The sequence below is a fragment of the Eublepharis macularius genome, chromosome 4 (assembly GCF_028583425.1).
Source record: "Eublepharis macularius isolate TG4126 chromosome 4, MPM_Emac_v1.0, whole genome shotgun sequence".
Classification (NCBI taxonomy): Eukaryota; Metazoa; Chordata; class Lepidosauria; order Squamata; family Eublepharidae; genus Eublepharis; species Eublepharis macularius.
This window is the reverse complement of record NC_072793.1, coordinates 43,938,926-43,961,219: the sequence shown is the minus strand read 5'-3', so window position 1 is coordinate 43,961,219 and position 22,294 is coordinate 43,938,926. Positions and strand designations below refer to the sequence as shown.

General features: G+C 39.6%; 1 protein-coding gene across 2 annotated transcripts in view; it reads right to left on the bottom strand.

Moving 5' to 3' along the window:
- Nucleotides 1-4,517: 4,517 nt before the first annotated feature.
- The window catches only part of LOC129327374 (A-kinase anchor protein 8-like), a 30,068-nt gene continuing 12,291 nt past the window's right edge, over nucleotides 4,518-22,294 (bottom strand). Inside the window, exons 4-14 of one of the 2 annotated variants that reach the window (XR_008596812.1) lie at nucleotides 21,139-21,427; nucleotides 19,971-20,505; nucleotides 19,390-19,534; nucleotides 18,936-18,980; nucleotides 15,455-15,548; nucleotides 13,683-13,824; nucleotides 13,192-13,285; nucleotides 10,790-10,920; nucleotides 9,079-9,174; nucleotides 7,573-7,766; nucleotides 5,922-6,100 (exon numbers count right to left, since the gene is read on the bottom strand). Coding sequence is in view for 1 of the 2 variants with exons in the window: in XM_054975956.1 (XP_054831931.1) it covers nucleotides 5,669-6,100; nucleotides 9,079-9,174; nucleotides 10,790-10,920; nucleotides 13,192-13,285; nucleotides 13,683-13,824; nucleotides 15,455-15,548; nucleotides 18,936-18,980; nucleotides 19,390-19,534; nucleotides 19,971-20,505; nucleotides 21,139-21,427 (2,003 nt within the window). In the remaining variant the exon portion in view is untranslated. Of the gene's footprint in view, nucleotides 6,101-7,572; nucleotides 7,767-9,078; nucleotides 9,175-10,789; nucleotides 10,921-13,191; nucleotides 13,286-13,682; nucleotides 13,825-15,454; nucleotides 15,549-18,935; nucleotides 18,981-19,389; nucleotides 19,535-19,970; nucleotides 20,506-21,138; nucleotides 21,428-22,294 lie in introns of both variants that reach the window. The other variant, XM_054975956.1, reaches the window with a different exon arrangement.

Genomic DNA, 22,294 nt, shown 5'->3' with positions numbered 1-22,294 from the left:
TGTGTCAGTCTTCTACAATTTGCCCTGTACTTTTGATTGGTGCAGCTGAGTTCACAACACTTCACAACACCCTCTGTATTAATTATGCACTGTAAAATTGACTTGATTTTACTGTGACAGAGTACAGAGCTTTATGCACCTTTTCATTGGGACTGAAGCACAGCTGAGACCCAGAGCCAGTTTTCTATTCCAGAAGTCCATCCTAGAACCCATAAAAGAATAATAAATCAGTAATTCAATGTGCACAAACCTTAAATAACTGCAGCAAGTCCTCATACAAGGAGAAGTAGCATGACTTCTAGGCAAAACTGAAGCTCTGCGCTTCCAAGTTTCTAACCCATTGTCTTTAAACAGTAAGTAATGTGTTTGTCATAATCTTACTGAATTTCTTTGTAAACTGAAGAACTCAACTGCACAATCACCAAGTCGATCACCAAGTTTGTGTTCATGTTTGTGTGTGACCTGTGACTCACTGGCTTCCCTGATAGAAAATATGTCCATATCCCTGAAGGCTCTACATAGTCTGTTGTCCAGATTTGCACTCTTACCCCTCTCCCCTATATCTCCTCCATATAGTGAAAGAAAACTACTCATAACAGATTCACAAGATACCATACAAAATGCCTAAGAAGCAATTGGACCCTATCACAACAGAGTAAGACGCACATTATTTTCACCAGTAGGGGGAACCTATTAATAAACAAATGTTCTTGCTCCACACTTGCTGCTGGTAGGTGCCATCAAGACACAGCTGGATTATGGTAACCTCTGCTGGGGGTTTCAAGGCAAGATACTAACAGAGATGGTTTGCCATTGCCTGCCTCTGTAACCCTGGTCTTTGGGTCATCCATCACAGCTGACCCTGCTTAGATTCCAAGATCTGACAAAATCAGGTTTGTCTGGACTATCTAGTTACGAATTACTTTAAAATGTCAAAAGAACTTACAGTTGCCCATCACACACAGGGAAAGCAATGAGGGGAAAAAGAGCTGACTTCAGCTCTTTCAGTTCAGGAAATATATAGCACCAACAGTGTCAAATTCTGCTATTGTATTTAGTGAAAATTGTCCCACGCTTGCCAAGAGTGTGTATATAAAAGTTAGGTTAGTTTGTGGCAGGAACTTAGAATCATAGAGTTGGAAGGGATCTCTAGGGTCATCTAGTCCAACCCACTGCACAATGCAGGAAATTCACAACTCCCCCCAAACTTGTCTGTATTTATTTAGGTAAATAACACATTTAACAAGTGGTTGGGAGAGGTAATTATGAAAAGTAGCTTCACTGAGGCTGAGATAGGAGTGTTCCACGTTTGCTCCCAGTCTAGTAATAGAAGAAGCCTTGATCCATAGCCCATACTGTTCAAACTGTAATGCCTTTAGTCCACTTCAAATTAAACATGAATTTTTTCAGACATCACCTCTGTGAAGACCTGTGTTTTTCATTCAAATATAGCCCCCTCCCCCCACCATTCTGTAGATCTATGTCAGAAAGACTGTTTCCCAGGACACCAAGCTATACCACTAAAGGAATGTTCTCAATTCTTACATATCGCTGTATCTTATAGAAAGCTAGATGGCACCCACATGAGTGGCAAAAGCCACAAATGTAGGCTACCCACAGATAATGTGAAGGCCTTTACCTACTCAAGGGATTTCCCAGGTATACAGGAAAAAATTACTTTGTAAATTAAAAAAAACTTTAAAAACATTCCAAGGTATGATTTTAATTTTATGGGATGTCATAACACAGGCTGAATGAATATAGTTTTATGTTGAATCAGGGTATTTGTGATTCTTGTCTAAGGCTATGTCACTCTCTTGGTACCAACTGGCCACTTTTATGTAGAGATTACTACATGTTACATTAGGTTGATGTTGCTCCTGTCACATGCCTACTGCCCTCATCTGATGTAGGTAATGTTTTTGATTGACTGAGGCTGCAAGCCTAAGGACACTTTCCTAGGAGTAAGCCCCATTGAATTACATGGAACTTCTTATTACAACATTCAAAAAGGGGTAAGAATTAATAGCAAACCAGAACATACTTGACACCTCTTCTATAAGGCCTACCCTGTCCAATAGGAGAGGAAAAGCCCCTCAAAAGATTTTTTTTTTAAAATCTGGAGGGGAGAGGTTCTAGTGCCACCTCAGTGAATGTGGTGGAGCTTTGGTTGCTTTGCTTGATGGCACTCTCCACTGATCGTTAGCATATTTTTAAACAAAATTAAGCTCAAATAGAGAGCTGTTCTGGTTCTTTCAGTTCATCAGAATGAGCACGGTAGAGCAATAGATTCCATAGTCATCATGCCATCTTGTAGCTGGAACAATTACTGGGGAACTGGTGTTATTCTAGTTTGTATGGGAAAGATGTGAAGCAGCAAAATAAATAACTCTCACATTTAAAATGGTTAAAGGCAAAATAAAGCACGGATGAAGTGATGTTTCAGTAAGTTTAAAGATTAAAGTGAACATGGGAGAACTACTTGATTTTAGATAAATTCACTAAAAAATTAGAGATCAGACTCAGAAAAATGGATGAACCGATACTGTTGATACAATTCATTTATACATATAAAGCCCCTCCAAACTTTATATAATTATGTGTAAACACCTAGAATGAAACAAGCTATCAGGTAAACCATTTAACTTCTATAGAGCTTGGCTTCTCAAGACCCTTTCCCCCAGTTAGACTGGATGCACAGACTATTAGGTAATGTGACTGCTATAGATAAAGCTTTAACCAGAAAATACATCTTTTAAAAAGGAGTGGGGGTTGTTTAATGTGCATTACATTTATCCAGCCAACATCTTCATTCAACGGGTACTTCTTTGAGATTTCCCCCCTCCTCTTCACCCCACTTTCAAACTAGCTGAGACTTTTCTGCTTTGTTTGGCATTCCCTATATTTGAATTTTTTAAAAAGAAAATTTGATTGTTTGCCAACTTGGGGCTCCCAAGCTGGGTGAAAAGGGAGCATAAATATGTTTGAAATAAAGTAAGTTTTCTTCAAGAGAGGGGTGGTACTCTTCTTGACATAAAGTGTGTGTTCAAGCCGTGTAAACATCCTTGTAAGCTTGCTGTTCCAGGTGGGTGCAATCAGATACTCAACTGCTTCTCAGAATGAGATAGTTCAGGTGTGCACTTCAATGAGTGCTGGCGTTCCCATGCAAAGCAATTTCTTGTCGTGTTTCTTGTGTTTCTCTCTAGCCAGAACTTTTACTGGTACAAAGTTTTTGGCTCAATTACTTAAGAACATCTTGAAAAGGGAGAGTTATCATTTTGTGACTTAAGTTTGCCTTTCTAGTATGGTCTTTACCAGCTTTGATTGTGGAACAGTTTAAACATGATCGTTGTGGGAGGCTACTTCTAGTGGGCCATTCAAGGAGGAGATCATAATGTTCAGGCCATTCCAAGTTGTTTTGAGTATAGAAGGCCCATGGAAAGGTTCTGGCTACTGCACATCTCTAATTCTATTTTAGCCCATGGTGAACAAGTTTTTTCTCTAGAAGGTATCAGCAACTGCTTTGCTGTGATCTTTGCTGTTGGGATACTCTCACATCTGCTTCCTCCACCCTGGCAATATTTTTTTGCACTGCTGCCCTGGTTTCTGCCATCTCTGCCTATAGAATTTTCAGCTTCTTTAAAACTCAAGTGTCCCTTGCTGCCTTCCTCAGTATATGTATACTGATGATCTCGAACATTCAGGGTCTAGCTCAGCTGCCGTGACTGCAGGTTCTGGGCTTACAGGTTACCATGGAAGATGATGAAGAGGCTTACTGTGTGAACAGGGAAAGGCTGTTCACACAGGCTGTTAAGACTTTTGCTGTCTCCTGTTTTGCTTTCTAACACAGGATTGCGCTTTCTCGTAGAGCAAGATAGTCACTTGCTAGAAAACAGGAAGGGGTACACTATGTACTTTTCTCCCTTCTGTTTGGCCAATACCCCAAGGGTTGCTTTTCTCTCCTAACAGGCTTGAACCTAACTCAACAGCTGGACTGTTAACTTACCTGCAAATGCAGGATTCTAAAGCTGCCTACCTAGTTCTTGTGGGGTGTGTGCAGATGAATTATCTTTATTGTGGCGGTTCCTTTGATTGGCTTACACACCCTGTGGCCTCAATATGGATGTTTGGGGGGGGGAATCCTCGATAGTATTTAAACAACCACCTACTGTACACAATGAGGAGAAATCTAATTACCTGCCCCCTCTTGCTGCTACCATTGCAGCAAGGCTTAGTTTACTTTCTTCATTTTTCCTGTTGTGACCTGCCTATCACCTACTTATTGTTGCTTGGCTTCAGGCTAGAAAGTGGGGGGCGGGGGGGGGTTGCATAAATCTGTGGCAAGCTTATTTTGTCTGGAATTTTTTTGAGGTGGGGGGGGAGATTATCTTTCTCATGTGTGGGAGCTCAGCTAGATGCGGCCAGCATTCCCAAAAGTCTTAGCAAAAGTCAAATACCAGAATTAAAAAAAACCACACATTTAAAACAAAATCAACCTGTAAAACACACACACATAATATGGAAAGATAAAGCAACTTTAATATCAATCTGTCTGGTCATTCCCCCTACCCCCAAATGTTTTCTCTATAGCACAAGATTCTAGCATTTGTAGGGTGAGAAAGATGGAAAAGAGCATGTATCCCAAACTCCAGATAGCGGAGTGTTCTTTTTGTTCAACTAAGTTATCATATAATTGCATACTTAAATGATTTAAAGACAACTAAATTACAAGTAGATACTAGTTCTCAGTTTCACAAATTTATTTCAAAGCTGAGACAAAGAACTTTGAATTTATTGAGGACAAAGCAAGAGTGTGCATTCCACCTAAAACTTTGTAAGACAATTGTCATTCATAACAAATCAATTCCTATTATGCTGGTCTTGGTAATGCTTCAGTATTCTTAGAGCAGTTTTTGGCAATCTCCTCTGTGAATGATATTTCTGTGATTTTTACTAAAATGCGTGAGAAGGGAGGAAGGGTTTCAACAGTAGTATAACTTTGCTCCTTCAAACTAAGCCTCTTTACCAGTATAATATACAAGATGCATCTTGCTATCCAGAGTATCTGTAGTAGTACACAATATAAATGATGGTCCAAGTGTGACACACAATCAATTTATTATTTTAAGCCTATATTGTTAGGGGTGCTATTTTTCATGCAATACTGCAATCTGGATAAATGAAGTTAACAGCCCTCATGACAGCAAGTCCTTTCTCAAGGAACTTGAATGAGCAAATAATTTCACAGGAAATAATAAACACATTGATTTACTAAGCTACTCCCTCATTAACAAGAGGATCGATTTTGTTTCCAAATGAAGCTATACTACTTTTGTACTGAAAATCTAAAACAGGAACTAAATGATCAAAAATTGTTTTCAAATACTGCTGTTCATTCTAAAACGCAAGACTATCAAGTGTTTCTTGGGAAATGTAGAGCATCCTGAGCTCTCCAACCTAAAAATGAAACACACTGGATGATTTTCACTTGACAAAATCGCAAAGCACAGGACTGCTTCTGTAATAGTACTGAATCCCTTTCTTCAAAATAAGAACAAAATTGGCAGCAATCCAGCACCTCACAATCATGTACTACACTGACATAAAGACAGGAAAAAAATTATACAGCTATGCAGGACAAATTGCCTTCACAGAAACATTCACATGGTCATTCTTGCAGCAGCTCTGCACTTTCTACAACTGTTTCCTTCTTAGCATCATTTTCAGCCACTGATGTTTCAGTGGAGTTCTCTCCCATCTCAACATGTTGCTCCTTCCCTTGGCTTTCTACCGATCTCTCTTCTAGACTTCCTTGAGGAGGAAAAAATGGTTCTTCTGTTCCTGCTGCCTCTGTTCTCTTTTCTTCCTCTTGCTGCTCTTCTACAGATTCATCTTTAGAAAAAGTCTCAGTGGAGCAGCTTCTCTCATTGCTTCCTGGTTTGTCAGTTTCACTGTCTTCAACAGCTTCAATCCCATCTCCAGCATGTTCTTTTTTCTCTGCTGCAGAACTTTCTGTAGCCCTTTCACCTTCAGGCCCCTCTAAAGCTTCTGATTCGTCAACATCTTGGTCAACGTTTTCATCTGTAAATGGGTCATCGCCCTGACAAAGGAGGACACACTATGTTATCACATGGTGGCAAATTTTCTTAATTTCTCCTATAAGGAACCTCAGACCTAAAATGCAGAAGGTTGCCATTAAGACTGAAGTGTGGGTGCTGAGTTAAGTCAAAGCAGGTAATGGCAACCCCTCCTTTGTCTCAAAACTACTTGCAACAGAGAGTATATTTTTACTACAATTATGCATATATGCCTTCTGGAGCCCTAATCCTATGGCACTATCTGAATGCTGGCAAAGTCGCAACCTCACAGGAATAAGAAAGGAATGCAGTTTGCTGTAGGAAGTTCACCATGGCATCAGCAATGGATGAAATCTTCACCAGAATTAAATGCCTGTGGCCTCATAAAATAGCTTTAAAGTTACTATTTGAGAACTCAACAAAGTGATAGATTCTGCTGCCTTCAGGAAATTGCCAATTATCTTGGCAGATAAGATGTAGTTAGCTTTCTCCCTAATCTATTTCATTATTAGAAAGACCCGGTGTTGGTATATGGCTACAAGCTAATGATGGGTGCTAACACGTTTTGGGAATCTCATTAAGTTGTGCACTCTTCGTGTTCAAAAACAGTGAGGACTATATTGGGAACTGCTCATATACAAATTATGCTAACTTTATTCAGAGGATAAGGCTTTCTACTGCACACATTGTGGATGGTGCTCTGTGGTGTTTTGCTTTGGCTGGGGTTTCTTTGCTTTAATAAAATAAACACTAGAACTCAGCAGACTGACACATCTGTGCTGTGCTGTGCTGCTGGATTTCAAAATTCTTGCTTGTCATTTGCCATCATCCAGCAATGCCTAAGCCCTTTTTATTGCCTTCTCACAGATCATTTTCATGTGAAATTGACCTGCAACACGTTTATGAAAGGAGGCAGCGTGACAGTGGCAGAAATCTTGCAATAAACTGATTAAATGCAAGTGACAGGTTCTGAAGTCTTATACTCACAATGCACAGGAAGATTAGAGTCCTGCTCCTCCATCTGTGCCCATAGTCCTCCACCCACAAGAGCAAAGCTGAATACTAGTCAAGGATTTCTGCACCCAGCAATTAAGTATTTCTATTTTATGACCCCGCTGGATCAGATCCAGACCATACTAGCTGCCTCCAGGAAAGAAGATCCATGCAGGTGAAATATAAGAGGTAGTATCTTCTTTGGCTGATTTACAGCCAACTAACCATATTCTGGAGTTTTAGAGAACTCCAAACTATACCCTGCGATTTGGACTTGTCCATTATCGCTAGTGAAAAAAGGAGGGGAATTCAGAGCCCCCAATTGTTGGAGACTGTCACAGACTCCCTCAGGAAGGGCCAAGTGCCAGCATCCTTAGTGGAGGAAGCATTATGCCCATGTTCAAGAATCAACTCTTGATGATGACAGTCTCACCCTGCCTCCAACCTTCCTTTCTTGGGGAAGGTGCTGAGAAGACCTTTGATGGGGCAGCTCTGTCATTACCTGGAATCCTCAGATTTCCTTCACCCCTTTCAGCTTGGTTTTGCACCTGGGTATGGTACGGAGACTGTGCTGGGTGGGTCGAAGATCTCCTCCTGCTGATGGACAAAGGTCAGGTGTCCATGCTGATTCTGTTAGACCTGTCGGCAGCCTTTGATACCGTTGATCATGAGGTGTTGCTGAGGCACCTGCGGACCCTAGCAGGGGTAGACGGAGTTGCGCTTGAGTGGTTCCATTTTTTCCTCCGAGAGATCCCAGAGGGTGGCACTGGGCAACTGCTCATCTGCCCCAAGGGCTCTCTTGGGAGAGCTACCGCAGGGTTTATTCTGTCACCCCTCTTGTTCAACGTGTATGAGGCGCCGCTAGGGGAAGACAGCCTCAGTATATAGGCCACCAGTGCCAAAAATCGGCTGATGTTTTCAGCTCAAAGTCTCTTTCTCTGGACCCAGAGAACGGAGTCTCAGTTTTGCTAGTGCTTGCCTAGCAGAGACCAGGTCTTTCTTAATTGGCAGAAGCTCACTCAGAGGGGCAGGGGGGGACACTTAAAGGAGATGGCAGATGCAAGACCTGCTCCCCCATTAGTCATGATTTCCACAAGAGGGTCCTGTTGAATCTTGGGTTGCTCCTGGATTCCCAGGGCAAAGTAGCAGCCAAACGAGTTTCTTTTCATCTTCACCTGGTCAGAAGGTTGCAGTCTTTCCTCTTGGAAGCAGAATATACCTATTACCCATGGCCACATGTTCTACATGAGCAAACCCTTGACAGGCACACAGGAGTGTCTCCATGTGCTGCAAATTCCCATGCAGGCAGGCATGGTTACCTGTAAGAGCTCAGCAAACCCCTACTTTGGAGACTGTGCACTATTTCCAATTCTCACCAGGTTAATGCTCTGGTTTTAATCTACAGGGCCAAACCAAAATATTTTCAAGGCCCTGCTCTATATCATGAAATGGTCTCCCCACAAGAGATTTTTAGGAAGAACATAGGGACTAACAATAGACTTGAGGTTAATTTTTTTTAAAGTCCCAACTACCAACTTGCTTGGATATATGAATGCACAGCCTACCTTTTATTCAAGAGACTATCTACCCATACTGTGAGCAAGAAATGCAGTGAATGTAACTAATAACTTTGCCCATCAAGCAGTGCTTACACTGGGCGCAGTCCTCAACGCAGGATTTTACACAATCTTTGTCAGAGGGCTACCTTGAAGACATCTTTTTTTTCCATTTTGTTAATTTGTCAGATTTTAATCTGAGTGCTTTTCACCACTAGCTAAAAGCTGGTAGATATTTGTTATAAACCACCTGCTAGTGAGAGTATCCAGCACTTCTGACGGGAAAAAATGGCATACTGCTCAACAAACACACACTTCTCTAGGCTCAGACAATGCATAGAAAAACAAAGCAGTAACTCTCCTTCTCTCCAATTTATGTGAAAGTCACATGCAGCAATACTAGTCCAATGCTCAGTCAAGGCCAAGCTGGAGCTCATGCCCTGCTTACTTACCTTGAGGTACTTTTCTAGCATTTTCACAATGTGTTTGCTATTTAGGACACTCTTAGCTACATGGAAACTAGCTTTCTTGAAATGTTCAGCCGCCATCTGGAAAGAGCAGATATACAAGTAATTATGATGATTAAATACAAAATAAGCATGGATTGGATGCAGGATACAGTATTCCTGGTTCTCTCTATTCCTATTTCAAGACATCAGTCCACTACCATTATAGACCTATGTCTCTACAAAGAAATAAATAAAAACTTTCAGACTGTGGCCAGTAAAGTCTCTTCCTGTAGACTTCTATTGCAAGGCTTTCATCCAGGAACCATTTATCCAGAATCTTCAACTTACATGGTCATCAAAGCAAAGAGATTTATGGAAGGTAAGAATCTTACTACAAGCAAGAAACTGAAATAGACTTGTGTGAAAAAAACAGATAATTAATGCTTCTCTATTACCCAAAGTTAGTTATTGAGCTAACTATGGACAGGAAATATAATTGATAAAATATTTCTACTGTACTTTTCTTGCATTGTTTGTATCTGATATTTCATGTTCTTCTGACTACTCACACAAAAAAGCATCAAAAGCTACAGGATACAAACACAGATGCCGCAAATTCTCTTTGTACACAACAGAGAAAAGTAAGACCCAGTCAGGATTAAAACAGTTTATGTTACAACTATAATGGTAAGACAAAAGTACATATTTGTCACTAAAAGTATGAAATGTGCAACTATTCAAGCACCAAGAAAGGCAATATGCAATCTTCCTAACATATGTATTAATGTATTCTATCATTTCTGAAAAATTATTCCTGGCCTACAACAGGTGAGCAGACTATTATCTTAAGGTATCTCAAGGAGAGAAAGATCATGATCTACAATAAGCTTCAGGAAACTCATATCACACTACTCTCTCCTCATGCCTTTTCACAAAACTGGAACAAGAATAAATATCCACAAATTAAGAAGTGGGGTAAAAATGAGTAAGTAGGAAAAATGGATAAAATGTTTACATTTTCTAATTTATATTTCTATACTACCAGAAGTAGACTTTTTTTCTTTGCTGCCGGTGTCACGCACAATACCCCCCGCCCATTTTTAAAACTGTAGTGTCAGTTCAACCCATACACTAGATCAGAAAATTACATTTTTTGTATGTGTGAGGGATTTATGGACTGTACTTAGGGCTGCAATAGGACTCTGCTAAGCTATCCAACAAGACATTTCTATAGATTTTAATTTTTTTTTTAATGGAAAAGGTTAGTTGAACTGACAGCCATCTTTCACCCAGAAAGCAAACAAAATCAGAACATACATATCTGTCATTTTGGAGCAACAAATAACTCCCCTATTGATTTTCTTACTATTCATTACCAGAGATGTAGCAATCGTTAGAAATCTGAAAGCATGTTAGTGGTTTCTTCAAACAAGTGCTCTCAACTATAAAAACTACAAAAATCTAAAATTGGTTTCCCTTATATTAACCCTGAATACAATCCAAAAAGTCTGAAGTAACCTGTTCAATTCTCCTAGGAGGTATCAGAATCACCTAAAAGATACTAGGATTTATTTATTTTATTATTTATGTCATTCATAGTCCGTTTTTCTGATGGAGACTCAAGGTGGATTACACAGTGTGAGATTTGTACTGTCAATATCAAGAACATTTCCAATAAACAATGCCATAGGGCAAATAAATACAAGTTACTTACCCTACGGTTCCTGTTATGATCAACAGACCGGAGGTGTCTCTGAAGAAGATGCTGTTGGGCAGGAATTAGCATATCACAAGCCAAGCAATGAGCGGCTTCTATCTTCTTAAAAAAATGTTCCTGGCCAATTCCTAAAATGGTACATGCTTGAGTTAGGTATTAGCCACAATAGCTGAAGTTAAATCATTAACTTGGTCTGGTATGAGATGAGATGGTATGAGATTTCACAAACAACTATCCCATCAGGAACTGGATCTCTATCCTACCATGTGGCCACGTGAATCGTTCTAAGCGCATATTTTTATAGCCTTAAAGTGTCCCACAAATGTTACATCAGTAATTCCTAGGGCAACTTGACCCAGATACACAAAGTTAATCACAGCAATGGCTATAATCTGAAATTCACATCTAAACATTGCTGTGAAGCCACATCAACAAAGCTTTGCTCCATTTACTGAGCACTTATGCCCTAGCTACAAGTCTTAACAGGACACCAGGAAAAAAGTCTACTTCTTGGTGTTATTAATGGCTTAAATCATCCACACAGGTTTCAAACCTTACATCATTCATCATCAGTAGTTAAAAACCCCTGCATTTTTCAAGACTAATCTTAGGATGTCAGTGATCTTATTATCAAGGGTGTCTGCAAATTCTGGAAGAACGAATCCCAAATTCCAATCAGAATATCATAAAAGTTTGCCGGTCTGCTTTATTTGCATAATTTCAACACAATACAGAATTTCTGACAGAAACTGAATAAAGCAAGTGCGATGGAGGTTGTGGTGAGCCTCAAAGAGATGTTAGATTTAGCAGTAAGGGGACACAACCTGAAGTTGCAGTTAATTCCTGCCCATTTTCACCTATGAAATCTACATCTTTTTATTATTATTTATTTTATTCAACTTATATTCCACTCTCCCTACAAGAGGACTCAGAGCAGATCACAGGCGGTAATAAATACAATAAAAACAGAACAATAAAGTCTAAAATGGACAGTCGCGCCCATATTGTCTGGTTCTAATGTTACATTCTTTCAACTGCACCTTACTCGGTTGCCTTCATGGCCTGCTTTTGGGTTTCTAAGAAGCACCTAGTTAATCACATTTATGAATGGGATACTATATTAGATGGATTTTTAGTCTGATCTAGCAGGGCTGTTATGTACAGACCTAGATGATGAAAAACAGTAACAAGGAATCATGCAGAGCTTTTCAAAGGGGTTTACAAGATTAATAACTATTCCAACCCAAGGAAGATTGCCTTTTTGACCAAGTTCTCTACTTGTTTCTTTATATGAAACTGCATGTTACTGCATGTACTCATGTCCTAATGTCAGAACTGGCTTCACAACAGTAACATGCAGTTCCATAGCATGCTTTCCTCCTGGTGTATGGACTAAGAGACTCTCCCTGCCTCAGTTTCAACTTAAACTGTGTGTCCTTATATCTGTACAAATGAGTCTTGAAGAAGCACAAATATCAATACATAGTAGTTAAATAAGTAAACTTTCAGCATATCTTTCTAGTGTTTTATAATCCTAAACAATGTTTAAGAGGTTAAATTTAGATATTTTACTATCCTGTAATGATTATTAACAGAAAGACACACTGCATGCTAGCAACTGTTTGATTAAGGAAACCTGTCTCAATTAAATGTAACTACAAATATTTTCTGCAATCAGCAGCTAGTATTTCTGATATAGTTCTCATCAGAAATACTAGTACTAAACATGCTAATCCCTAATTTAAGTATTATATGAGGCTATAATGGGACTCTCTTGAGGAAAGTCATCAGTGGCTCAATTTATTTTTGATGGGGCACACTCCCAGGAAGTACTCCCTTATCAATGGGACACACTCTGTACCTTCAGTTCTACCAATTATGAGTCCCAGCCTCTGAGCATTCGGCCAAACCCCAACAGATGTTGCAGTATTTGATTAATTTTTTTCATATGATTCTCAACAGCTGGCTTTAATTAGAAATCATGATGGCTTTTAATTGTAAACTGTGTTGGAAGGATAATATAGCTGAAAAGTGGAGTATACATTAAACAAAAAAAGCATAATCCGTACTGTGTGCCCTGCTCTGATCCTATAAAATGCAGACATTGACTGAAATAGTCCATGTACTTTATTTCAAAATAACAAGCACACAGTTTTAACCATGTTACTAAGTCCAGGGATTATGGAAAGCAGAAAGCTCTTCTTTAAAAAAAAATTCAATTCTACTGCCATTTTTTAAGGAGTACCTGCTTCTCATGGTACAAGCTGCACCAACATTACACCCAGAAATTCAAGAATATTGCAGTTCATGAGCTAATGATGGCCTTCCAGTGCCATCCTAGGCAGATGCACCCTTCTAAGCCCAAATGGACTTAGGAGGTTATAATTATGTTAACTTACCCTTGAAAGGGTCTGGTTTTGGCTTGGTGCCTTCTTTCTCCGTCAATTCTTGACGGCGTTTCCCAATTTTCTTATTTCTGTTCACAATATACTTCTGGAAATTGGGGAAAGAGAGAGTCTACATAAATATATAACCCATTGCCCTCCAACTAATAAAAGTAACAATAGAAGGAGACAAATTTATACAATAAGGTACTTATTCCCTCGCTCTCTGGGTGAGCTTATACCACAGAGAATAGATCCAATGCAGTAATATCTTTCCTTTAAACTTCTGAGTGAGACTTTTCAAATAAAGGCACTAATAATCAGTTACAAAAAACAACAAGCAGAAACAGTCAGTACTACTCAGAACCATGGGCGTGCCAGACAAATGCTGCACTAACAACTCAACAAACATAGTTTAGACAGACTTGCAAGGAAGATCTACAACGGGCAATTACTGGTCGAGTGGACAGCAACAGTTACCCTCTTCAGATCTGAAGGTCACATACCTGCAAAAACTCTACCGTTTTGTCAGGAAGTTTTGTTCCAATGTATCGCAACACCTCTTTGTGAAATTTGCTCTGCAGATGTTTCTCAATTTCTTCATCCTCAAAGCTTCGGAATTTACACACAGAACAAGCAAACTGGATTCTGAATGAAGACAATGAGTTTGATTTCTTTTCCACCCTGCCCAAAGTACTTCTGAAAGTAGTTAGGAAATTTAGCTCTTTACAAAAAAAAAAGACAACTTACTCTGCCATCCTGGCAAAACACACACACACACACACACCACCACAGCCCCATTGTCTTTCTACTTATTCCTATGCTACTTCGTGTACTGCTATGCTGTTTGCTGTACTATACTACAGAGTATGACCCAAAATTGTACCTTTATTCTATTCTGGAGATCAGTCAGATTTTTAAATTATTTTTTTATTGCTCTGGGGGAAAAGGTATAAATACACCACAAAGCTTAAAAATATGCCAAATTTTAATTATATTCTGCCAGCGTGTAGCAAATGTTAGGTTTTCCATCAGGAATTCTGCCCATAATAATAAAGCCTATTTATAGAAGGTGGGCATAATCAAACGTTTCTCTATCATGTCCGCTGCTTAATACATGCATCATTCTTCTACCCCTCCTGCCCAAAATACAGAAAAAAGGGAAACGACTATAATAACTTAAACCATAAAAAATGTTGTTGGTTTTGTGCTCTGGCTGGTTTTTAATTGCTAGTTATGCTGTTTTCTGTTCTTACTGTGTTTGCAAGATGCCTCAAGCCGATTCCCTAGAGATGTGGCATAGATATTTTCTAAATAAATAAACAAACCTGTTACAGTAAATAAAGTTTTAAATTTCACTATCTGAAAAGTCTCTTTTAGATATAATAGCCACTGCAGTGCATCCTAGATAAATAACAATGGTTATTGCTGGAATAGGGTCCAAGAGACCCAAGTCTGAATCTCCATTCTGCCGTGGAAGCTCACGTTGAGCCATTCCCAGACTCTCAGCCTAACCTACCTCAGAAAATTGTTGAGAGGATAAAATGGAGAAGGATGTAAGCAGTTTTGGGTCCTCACTGAGGAGAATGGTGGGGTATAATAAAGTATTTTTAAAATAATTTAAAAAAATAGTCGAAATGCAAAGGCTAGGCTAAACTGAGCACGCAAGGAAACATTTCTTAATCAGCTTTGAAGCTGACTCCTTCCACAAGGAAGTGAGGGTTAGCTTGAGAAGCTTCTGCAATGAAGCAGGGGCCTCTCAGGAGGCACTCTGTGTTTCCCATTGGTAACAGATAGATGGAGAAAAGCCAAATGAAAATTATGACGAGGGCTAGGCTTACAAGCCATTAATCTGCTACCAATAGTCTATGCAATCATTGTTTAAGTTTAAAAAAAATACACTTTCCAAATTTTGTGGTCCAAAGCATTTCACAATAGTAACACAGTTGTCAATCAACATGTATATCAACAGTTTATTTCCTTACATCTGTGATAACAGATACGGCTGAGACATGTAAACGAAAAGGAACTGCTTAATGGGTGCAAAATTTGTCCTAATATATAGAACAGGATTAATGAGACACCCCAGATAAATTTAAATTTGAGTTAACAATACTTTAAAGCAACAGATGTTCCACACCCTCTGCTATGTATTCAAAGACTAGGTAAGATGTTAAACCTAATCTTATCCATGAAAGAACAATGGAAGAAATCCAAAAATGTGTTTAACTTGAAAAAGTTTTTATAGAAACAAATGGGTTTTATTTTGTTTGCTTACCTGTCCATAGCACGGTCCCGCATTCGATCCCGGCGCTTCTGTTTCTCTTTTCTTTGCTTGGTCTCTTCATCATCATCACAGCCATCACCAGATGCTACAGAGTTATATTTAAAGCAGCTCTTTAAGAACCAGCTTTTTACATTTGCTTTAGGCTGTCTCCTCATCCCTTGATTTGCTTTACTTAGACCAGTTATAGACCTGCAGTGCTCCATGTGGCAATCTTTTCATCACCACGTAAGTGTGTATCATCTATCCACCTTTATGGCCACCGTTCAGGTTATTCAATGCCAGAGTGCAGGCTAGCACATTATGTAAGCATTATACCCACCATGTGAATAATGACATGGGAATATAATTTCCAGAAGCACTTCCCACTTATTTGTGGGAGCTGTAACTTTTAAATCACTTCTAAGAGCAGCTGTAAGACGTGGGGAATAGTGGCTAGATTCTGCTGGGCCTGGGATGGGGGAGTAAATTATGAAAATCACTGGGCAGCCTGAGACCGTCTTATCTCACAGGGTTGATCAGAGGCCAGTGTTCCACTCTGAGCAACTGGCAGGAAAGACAGGCTATAAAGAATGCTGTTTTAATTAGTGGCACTTAGGTTTTATTTCATTATGCTGTTAAGCTTTTTAATTGGAAGCTGCCTTGAAAGCAAAATAGAATTCTTTAAACTTTTTAATAAAACTGAATACAAATTGTAATAGATAAATTTATACAGAAAACCAAACACTGGAGTCCAGAACTTTTCATCTCAAAGAAAATAAGTTAGATGCTAAAAAATGAGATATAACCTACATATTCAACTCATCCTTACTTTTTCAGTTTTTCATTAGAATGTTTAAAGAGTTTAACAGTGCAATATTAAGCAGTTAGACCCAGGTCTTTTTTTTCTGCTGGAACACGCCCAAACGCCATTCCAACAGCTCTGCAAAGAAGTAACATGTTCAGGTGACTCTGACTAGCTTGTGAGGGAAAGGAGCTCTTTAACCCCCACTCTTCAGAAGGTTGGGGAAGTCCCCCCCCCACCAGATGAAGAGTAGGGGTTAAAAGAGCTCCTTTCTGCTTGGCAAAGCTGTGGGAAAGGAGCTCTTTAATCCCTGCTCTTCAGCTGGTCGGTGGAAGCCACAAATGGCCTTTAAACTTCAGCTGAGAGGGCGTCTTTCTTTCTCTTCCTTCCTCCCTTTCTCTTTCCTTGTCTTTCCTTCTTTCCCTTCCTTCCTTCCTTCCTTTCATGTCTTTCCTTCCCTTTCCCTCTCTTTCTTTCTCTTTTTTTTGGGGGGGGGGGCCGGCAGCAGCCACACCGCGCACAATGACATCACTTCCTGGAAGTGATGTCATCACACAGTCCCAGGAGCGCCCGCCTACTTTACACGAGTAGTGACAGGGGTGCCACCTCCTGCAGGGAGTTGCTCCAGGTGAGTTTCCCCACCTCTTTCCCCAGAAAAAAAACCCTGTAGACCCTTCTAACCTGACTGACTTCAAAGTATATGCCTCTGGTTGGGATTGCACTGGAAGAGATACCAGTTGATTAGCAGGGAAATGAGTGAATGACAGAAAAGCAAATGAATTCAATAGCAGAACTCAGGCTTTGCAGGCAAAAAGCTTCATGTTCAGCTCTGACTTCTGTTAAAGATGACTTCAGGTAGCAACACATATGCTTGAGACCCAAGAAAGGCATTGTTAATCAGAACTCACATTGGGGTCAAAGTAGGAAGTTCCCAGAATTCAATTCCTTGCACCTATTACATTAAAATACTGACTGAAAGTTACAAGAATCAGAACATTATACAACTCTACAGTGGCGGCCACATTTAAAACACACCATTTTAACTACCTGTCTCAAAATTGGTATCAGCAAAAAAGGTACAAAAATTGTCAAGTGTGAGCACGCTGTCTGAGTATCTTCTATACAAGTTAAAGAGTTTGGGGCTTTTTAATGAAAAGAAATGGGACAATTAAAAGGGGCAGAGTCTGTGCACATGAACATTATTTTATATATATACAAAAATCCCCCTCTTTAATTGTCCTATTTTTCTTCACTAAAAAGACTCAGACTATAATGATGTGTAGACAGCAGAGATCAGAATAGAAGTATTTTGATGGGAGGCCACCAAGGAAGACTGTGGTTACTATGCCGAAAAAGGCAATAGCAAATCACGTCTGCTCATCTCTTACCTTGAAAATCCCATCGTTTTGGGGTCACCAGGAGTCACTTGCAACTTGACAGCACACAATTATTATTAAGAGAGCAGACACACATCTCTCTCTCAGTCCTAGAACTCAGGCCAATGAAACTGAACTAGACTAAAAGAAAGGACTTCACATTATGCATAAATGCAACAAATTAACTACTATCTTAAGTGGATTGCTACATGGACAATTAGCCTAGCCAACTAAAGGGAAATAGCCTTTTCAGATGAATTATCTCCAAGTACCAGAAGCTAGGGACAAGCAACAGCAACAAAAAACTAGGAGACAGCCATCATACTGTGTCTTATTTGTAAGCTTTCAGTGGCATCTGCATGGACAGTATTAGCATTCTAGACTAAATAGACTGCAGGCTGGTCCAGGAATGTGATTTTGATTTTTCTCTCACACTAATTAGCACCTCAATTTGAGTTCTAGTGACAGATACTTCAGCTGTTTGTTCAACCCAGGGACAAGCACACTACCATTTTTATCAATACTCTGCCTTTAAAAGAAGAGCATGCAATTATAGCCCAGAAATCAAAAAATACCACTTCTACATGTTATATGGTTTTGATTCAAAATTTAAACTAAAATTCAACAATGTAAAAGGGAGGAAATATAGTAGATATGCCTGTTGAATGGTGAACTTCACCCTACCTTTACAGCTTTAAAACCTCCATAATGCTCCTTTAAAGGGGAGACAGAAAGAAAACCATTAATACTACATATTATTTCAAAATGTCATACGTTATGTTGTGTTTTGATAACACATAATAAGCATGTTTAACTAATTTACAAATCCATATCTAAAAACAAAAATTGTAGCACTATTTTCCATCAAGAAATTCAGACATACTTCAGATTTTCTAGACTCTTTAAAGATACCTACATAATACTCTGCACCCTTAAAATGTAATTTTTCCTTCTGAATGAAAGCAAAAGCTCCTATTTTGGTAGCAAACAGTTACCATGGTAACAGCAAGAGAGTGTTTAAGGCTCATGTGAGCCTTGTTCCTATCTATTTTATTATGTTCTGTCCAGCCTATATTGTATTTATGTTAGGCCAGATCTTTCTGATATCACAATTTAGTCTCTAGGATGAAACAGAAATGAAAGGATTGAAGGACCAAGAAGTTCATATAGATTATGGTTTGGATCAACATTATGTTGTGTGTGTACAGAAAGTACATATATTTAAGCCTGTGACTTGCTTTCTTCACTGCAATACAGCCACTGAAACATCAAGAGATACTTTTTTCAGTGTAAATTCACACAAAATTACTTACACCTTTATCTCCTTCATCCCCTGATTTGTCATCTCCTTCACCATCATCTGTCAAATATACAAAGTATAATTTACCCACTGTGGGAAACAACACTCCTTCTTTTCATAAACCAGTAACAGCTCTTTGTAAGAATTTCTTAAACTAGGAAATTCGTTCTTAGCCTCTGATTACAGACAATTACTTGCTGGTATGTCTTCTCCTTTTTCATCTCTGCTTCTAATTCTTCTTCATCTTAATTAAGAGATTCTAAATACCAATTTCTAAGGTAAAACTACCACACTGACAGTTTAGTCCAAGTCTAAAGGGAACTGAATTTCACAGCAGCACTTTAGTAAAGTAAAATTCTATCATAACATGTTATAAAGTGGTTATATATTTAGAAATCAGGCGTGATTAAGAGCATGTTACCCCACCCCACCCCAGCTGGGTAATACATCTCAAAAATAAAATCCTTACCATTATCAGAGTCCTCGCCTTCACTGTCTGTCTTTGCTTGTTTGCTTTCTGGTTCATCCCCACTTTGGGACTGCTTCCGCTTACGTAAGCCACCTTCGTTATCTGAACGTCCACCTGGACGACCACGGAAAGCTCTCCTCTTGGGCTAGAAATACAATTGAGCAAAACATGCTTGGTCAAATTATCTGCAAGAACCCACACTTTTAAAACTTCATCCTGTGTTCTCTTCCACTAAGTCTTCATGACCACGTCTCCAGCCAACATGTCCCACATGGTATCCATGAGTCCTTGCTTCCCAAATAGGCAATTGCTAAAGCAATTATTTTTAGTCCAATTGCTTCAATTATTTTTAATCCAACTGGACCTCTGAAATGGTTGGAGAACACTGTCTTATCTGTCAAGATGGCTTCCTAGTTATTGTAATGAATAGTAAAAGTTGCTTTTAACAATAACCTACGTAAGTGTTGTAAGAGTTCATCTCCTTTTTCCATTAACACTTTTGGAAGCAACCTGAATACTTACAAAGAGCAACAGAAACAGTTAAAACATAGCAGTTTCTGATCATAGCCTTCTGAACTTACTCTGCTTCGTGATCTGCCGTAGCCATAGGGCATGTTCCCAGGAAACCTTCCCCTTCCTTGCATTCCCATCATGTTGTAATCATAATCGCCATAGCTGCCATAATCTCCATAGTCACCATAATCTCTGTACTCCGGGACGAGTGCTTGGGAAAAGAGTGATGGAAGCCTGTTTGGTCCAGGTCCTGGTCCTGGTCCCGGTCCCGGCCCCGGCCCAGGCCCTCCCATATTTCTCCCACCCATATAATTCAGCTCATTCCATCGTGCAGACAGCCGTTCTGTACTAGATGGCATGAAGCGGTCACGATTAAAAGTGTTTAGACGCCCTCGATTCTGGACTCTCCCTCTAGCAAAGCCATAGTTGTTTCCTCTGTTGTGGGGCTGATCTCTGCGGTTACCAGCAACATCATAGTGGCTTCCAAAAGAATCATTTTGGTCAGATCCAACTTCACTATAGTCATAACTGGGTCTGTACAGGTCTCGGTCAGGCACTGAGGCTCTAGAGTCATAAGACTCAAAAGACTCAAATCTGAAAGAGCTGAATCACAAACAAAGAATGTAGTCAGTAGCTAGCAGAGGCCTTGATAGCAGTTTACCATACTAGAGGCTTCCTAGGGTGGTTATTTGCTTCTCTAACAAAGAGGGGCCTTATGTCAATGATGGGATACATGCTTTGCATGAAACAGATCCAAAGTTAAAAACCAGCATCTCCAGTTCAAAGGATTTCAAGTAAAGGGTTGGACTCTGCCAGAGACCCTTGAGAATTGCAGTTAATTAATACAGCATCAGACCAATGCCTTGATTTAGTTATATAAACAAGCTTTTTACAGAGTTTCTTGCAATATTAAACAAGAATAAGAAATGCCTAGTTTAGACAGTAAGGCAAAGAGATGCGCTGATATGAAAACCTGCTTGAAACATTTCAGATGGCATTCATTACTGATAACAGGTGCTGATAAAAAGTATAAGCAACAAACATTCCCTTTAACAGGCTGCCTTTTTATGAAAGATAACAATAACTGAGAAAATATATTCAGCTTAACAAGATGACTACATTTTGAGCTATTCTGTATATCTTATGGAACAAATATTATCCTATCATAGTTCAAGAATTTAAGCAGAATCTAAAGCCAAAAACTGGGTTTTAAGAAGAGGAGAAACTTCAAATCACCTTCCCTGTTCTTCTATTCCTTCTCCAGTACCACCACTGCTTTCCTTTGACAGCATATCCAGACGCTGGTTTATCTTTGCTATAATGGAGTCAGAGTTCTCAGTGCACATTGCTCCAGCACTGTAACTTGCAACTGGCATAGTGGTGCCAATGTTAGCATTCATTGTCATGTCAGCAGCTTTAGTGGTGTCCCAGGTAGCGGCACTGACAGCAGCAGTGTCATAGTTGTATGTGGCAGCTGCAGTAGAGTTGTTTGTTTGGGCACTGTAATAGTCATAGCCTTCATAGCCTGACAAAATGGAAAAATACAAGTTGCAGATACTTCCACAGCGACAAGATTGGTGGAGAGTTGTCATTTCAATACTGTATCCTCTCTGGTTACACTGATGTAACCTGATGTAAGAGGCATACATTTTAAGTACCCTGTGTATTATTATTAGGGGTGCGCGGTTCAGTTTGGAATTTGGATTAACATACCAAATTTTGGCTGATTTGCTAAAGTCCAGGAATTTTGAATAAAAAATCAGGTATCTTGAATTTTTACTGGATTTTCCAAAGGAAAAAAATTGGTAAAATTTGGGCATTGTTTTCTATGGGAAAATCACTCCTGGAGCTATTCTGTGGACTGGAGGGGTCATTTTTCAACCAAACTTCATCAAATTTGATGGGAACCTACTCCTGACTGTCTTCTAAATATCATTCAAGTTTCACAAGATTGGACCCCGAGGGCCAATTTTATGGCCCCCCAAAGAAGATGCTCCCACCCATTCTCCATTATTTTCTATGGGGGGGAAATATCTGGGGGCTGACTGGGGGAGCCATTTTTCATGTAAACTCCAGCAAATTTTCAGGGGACCTACTCCTGACTGTCCTCTAGAGACTCCCCGCCATATTTATGAAAGATTGGACCCCAGGAGCCAATTCTATAAGCCCCTGACCAAGGTGCCCCCAGCCACTCCTTTGTTTCCTATGAGAAAAGAGGCAAAGCTGACTCCCATTGCAGAAAAACACTGTGGCAAAGCTACCATGGCCAAGGCCCAAATGCAAGCTGAGTTAATCCCAGAGAAAGCCCAATAGAACCAAACTGAAGCACAGGAACAGAATCGCCCCCCGGAAGCAAAGTGAAGGGGACCAGCACTACATCAGAGAATCACAT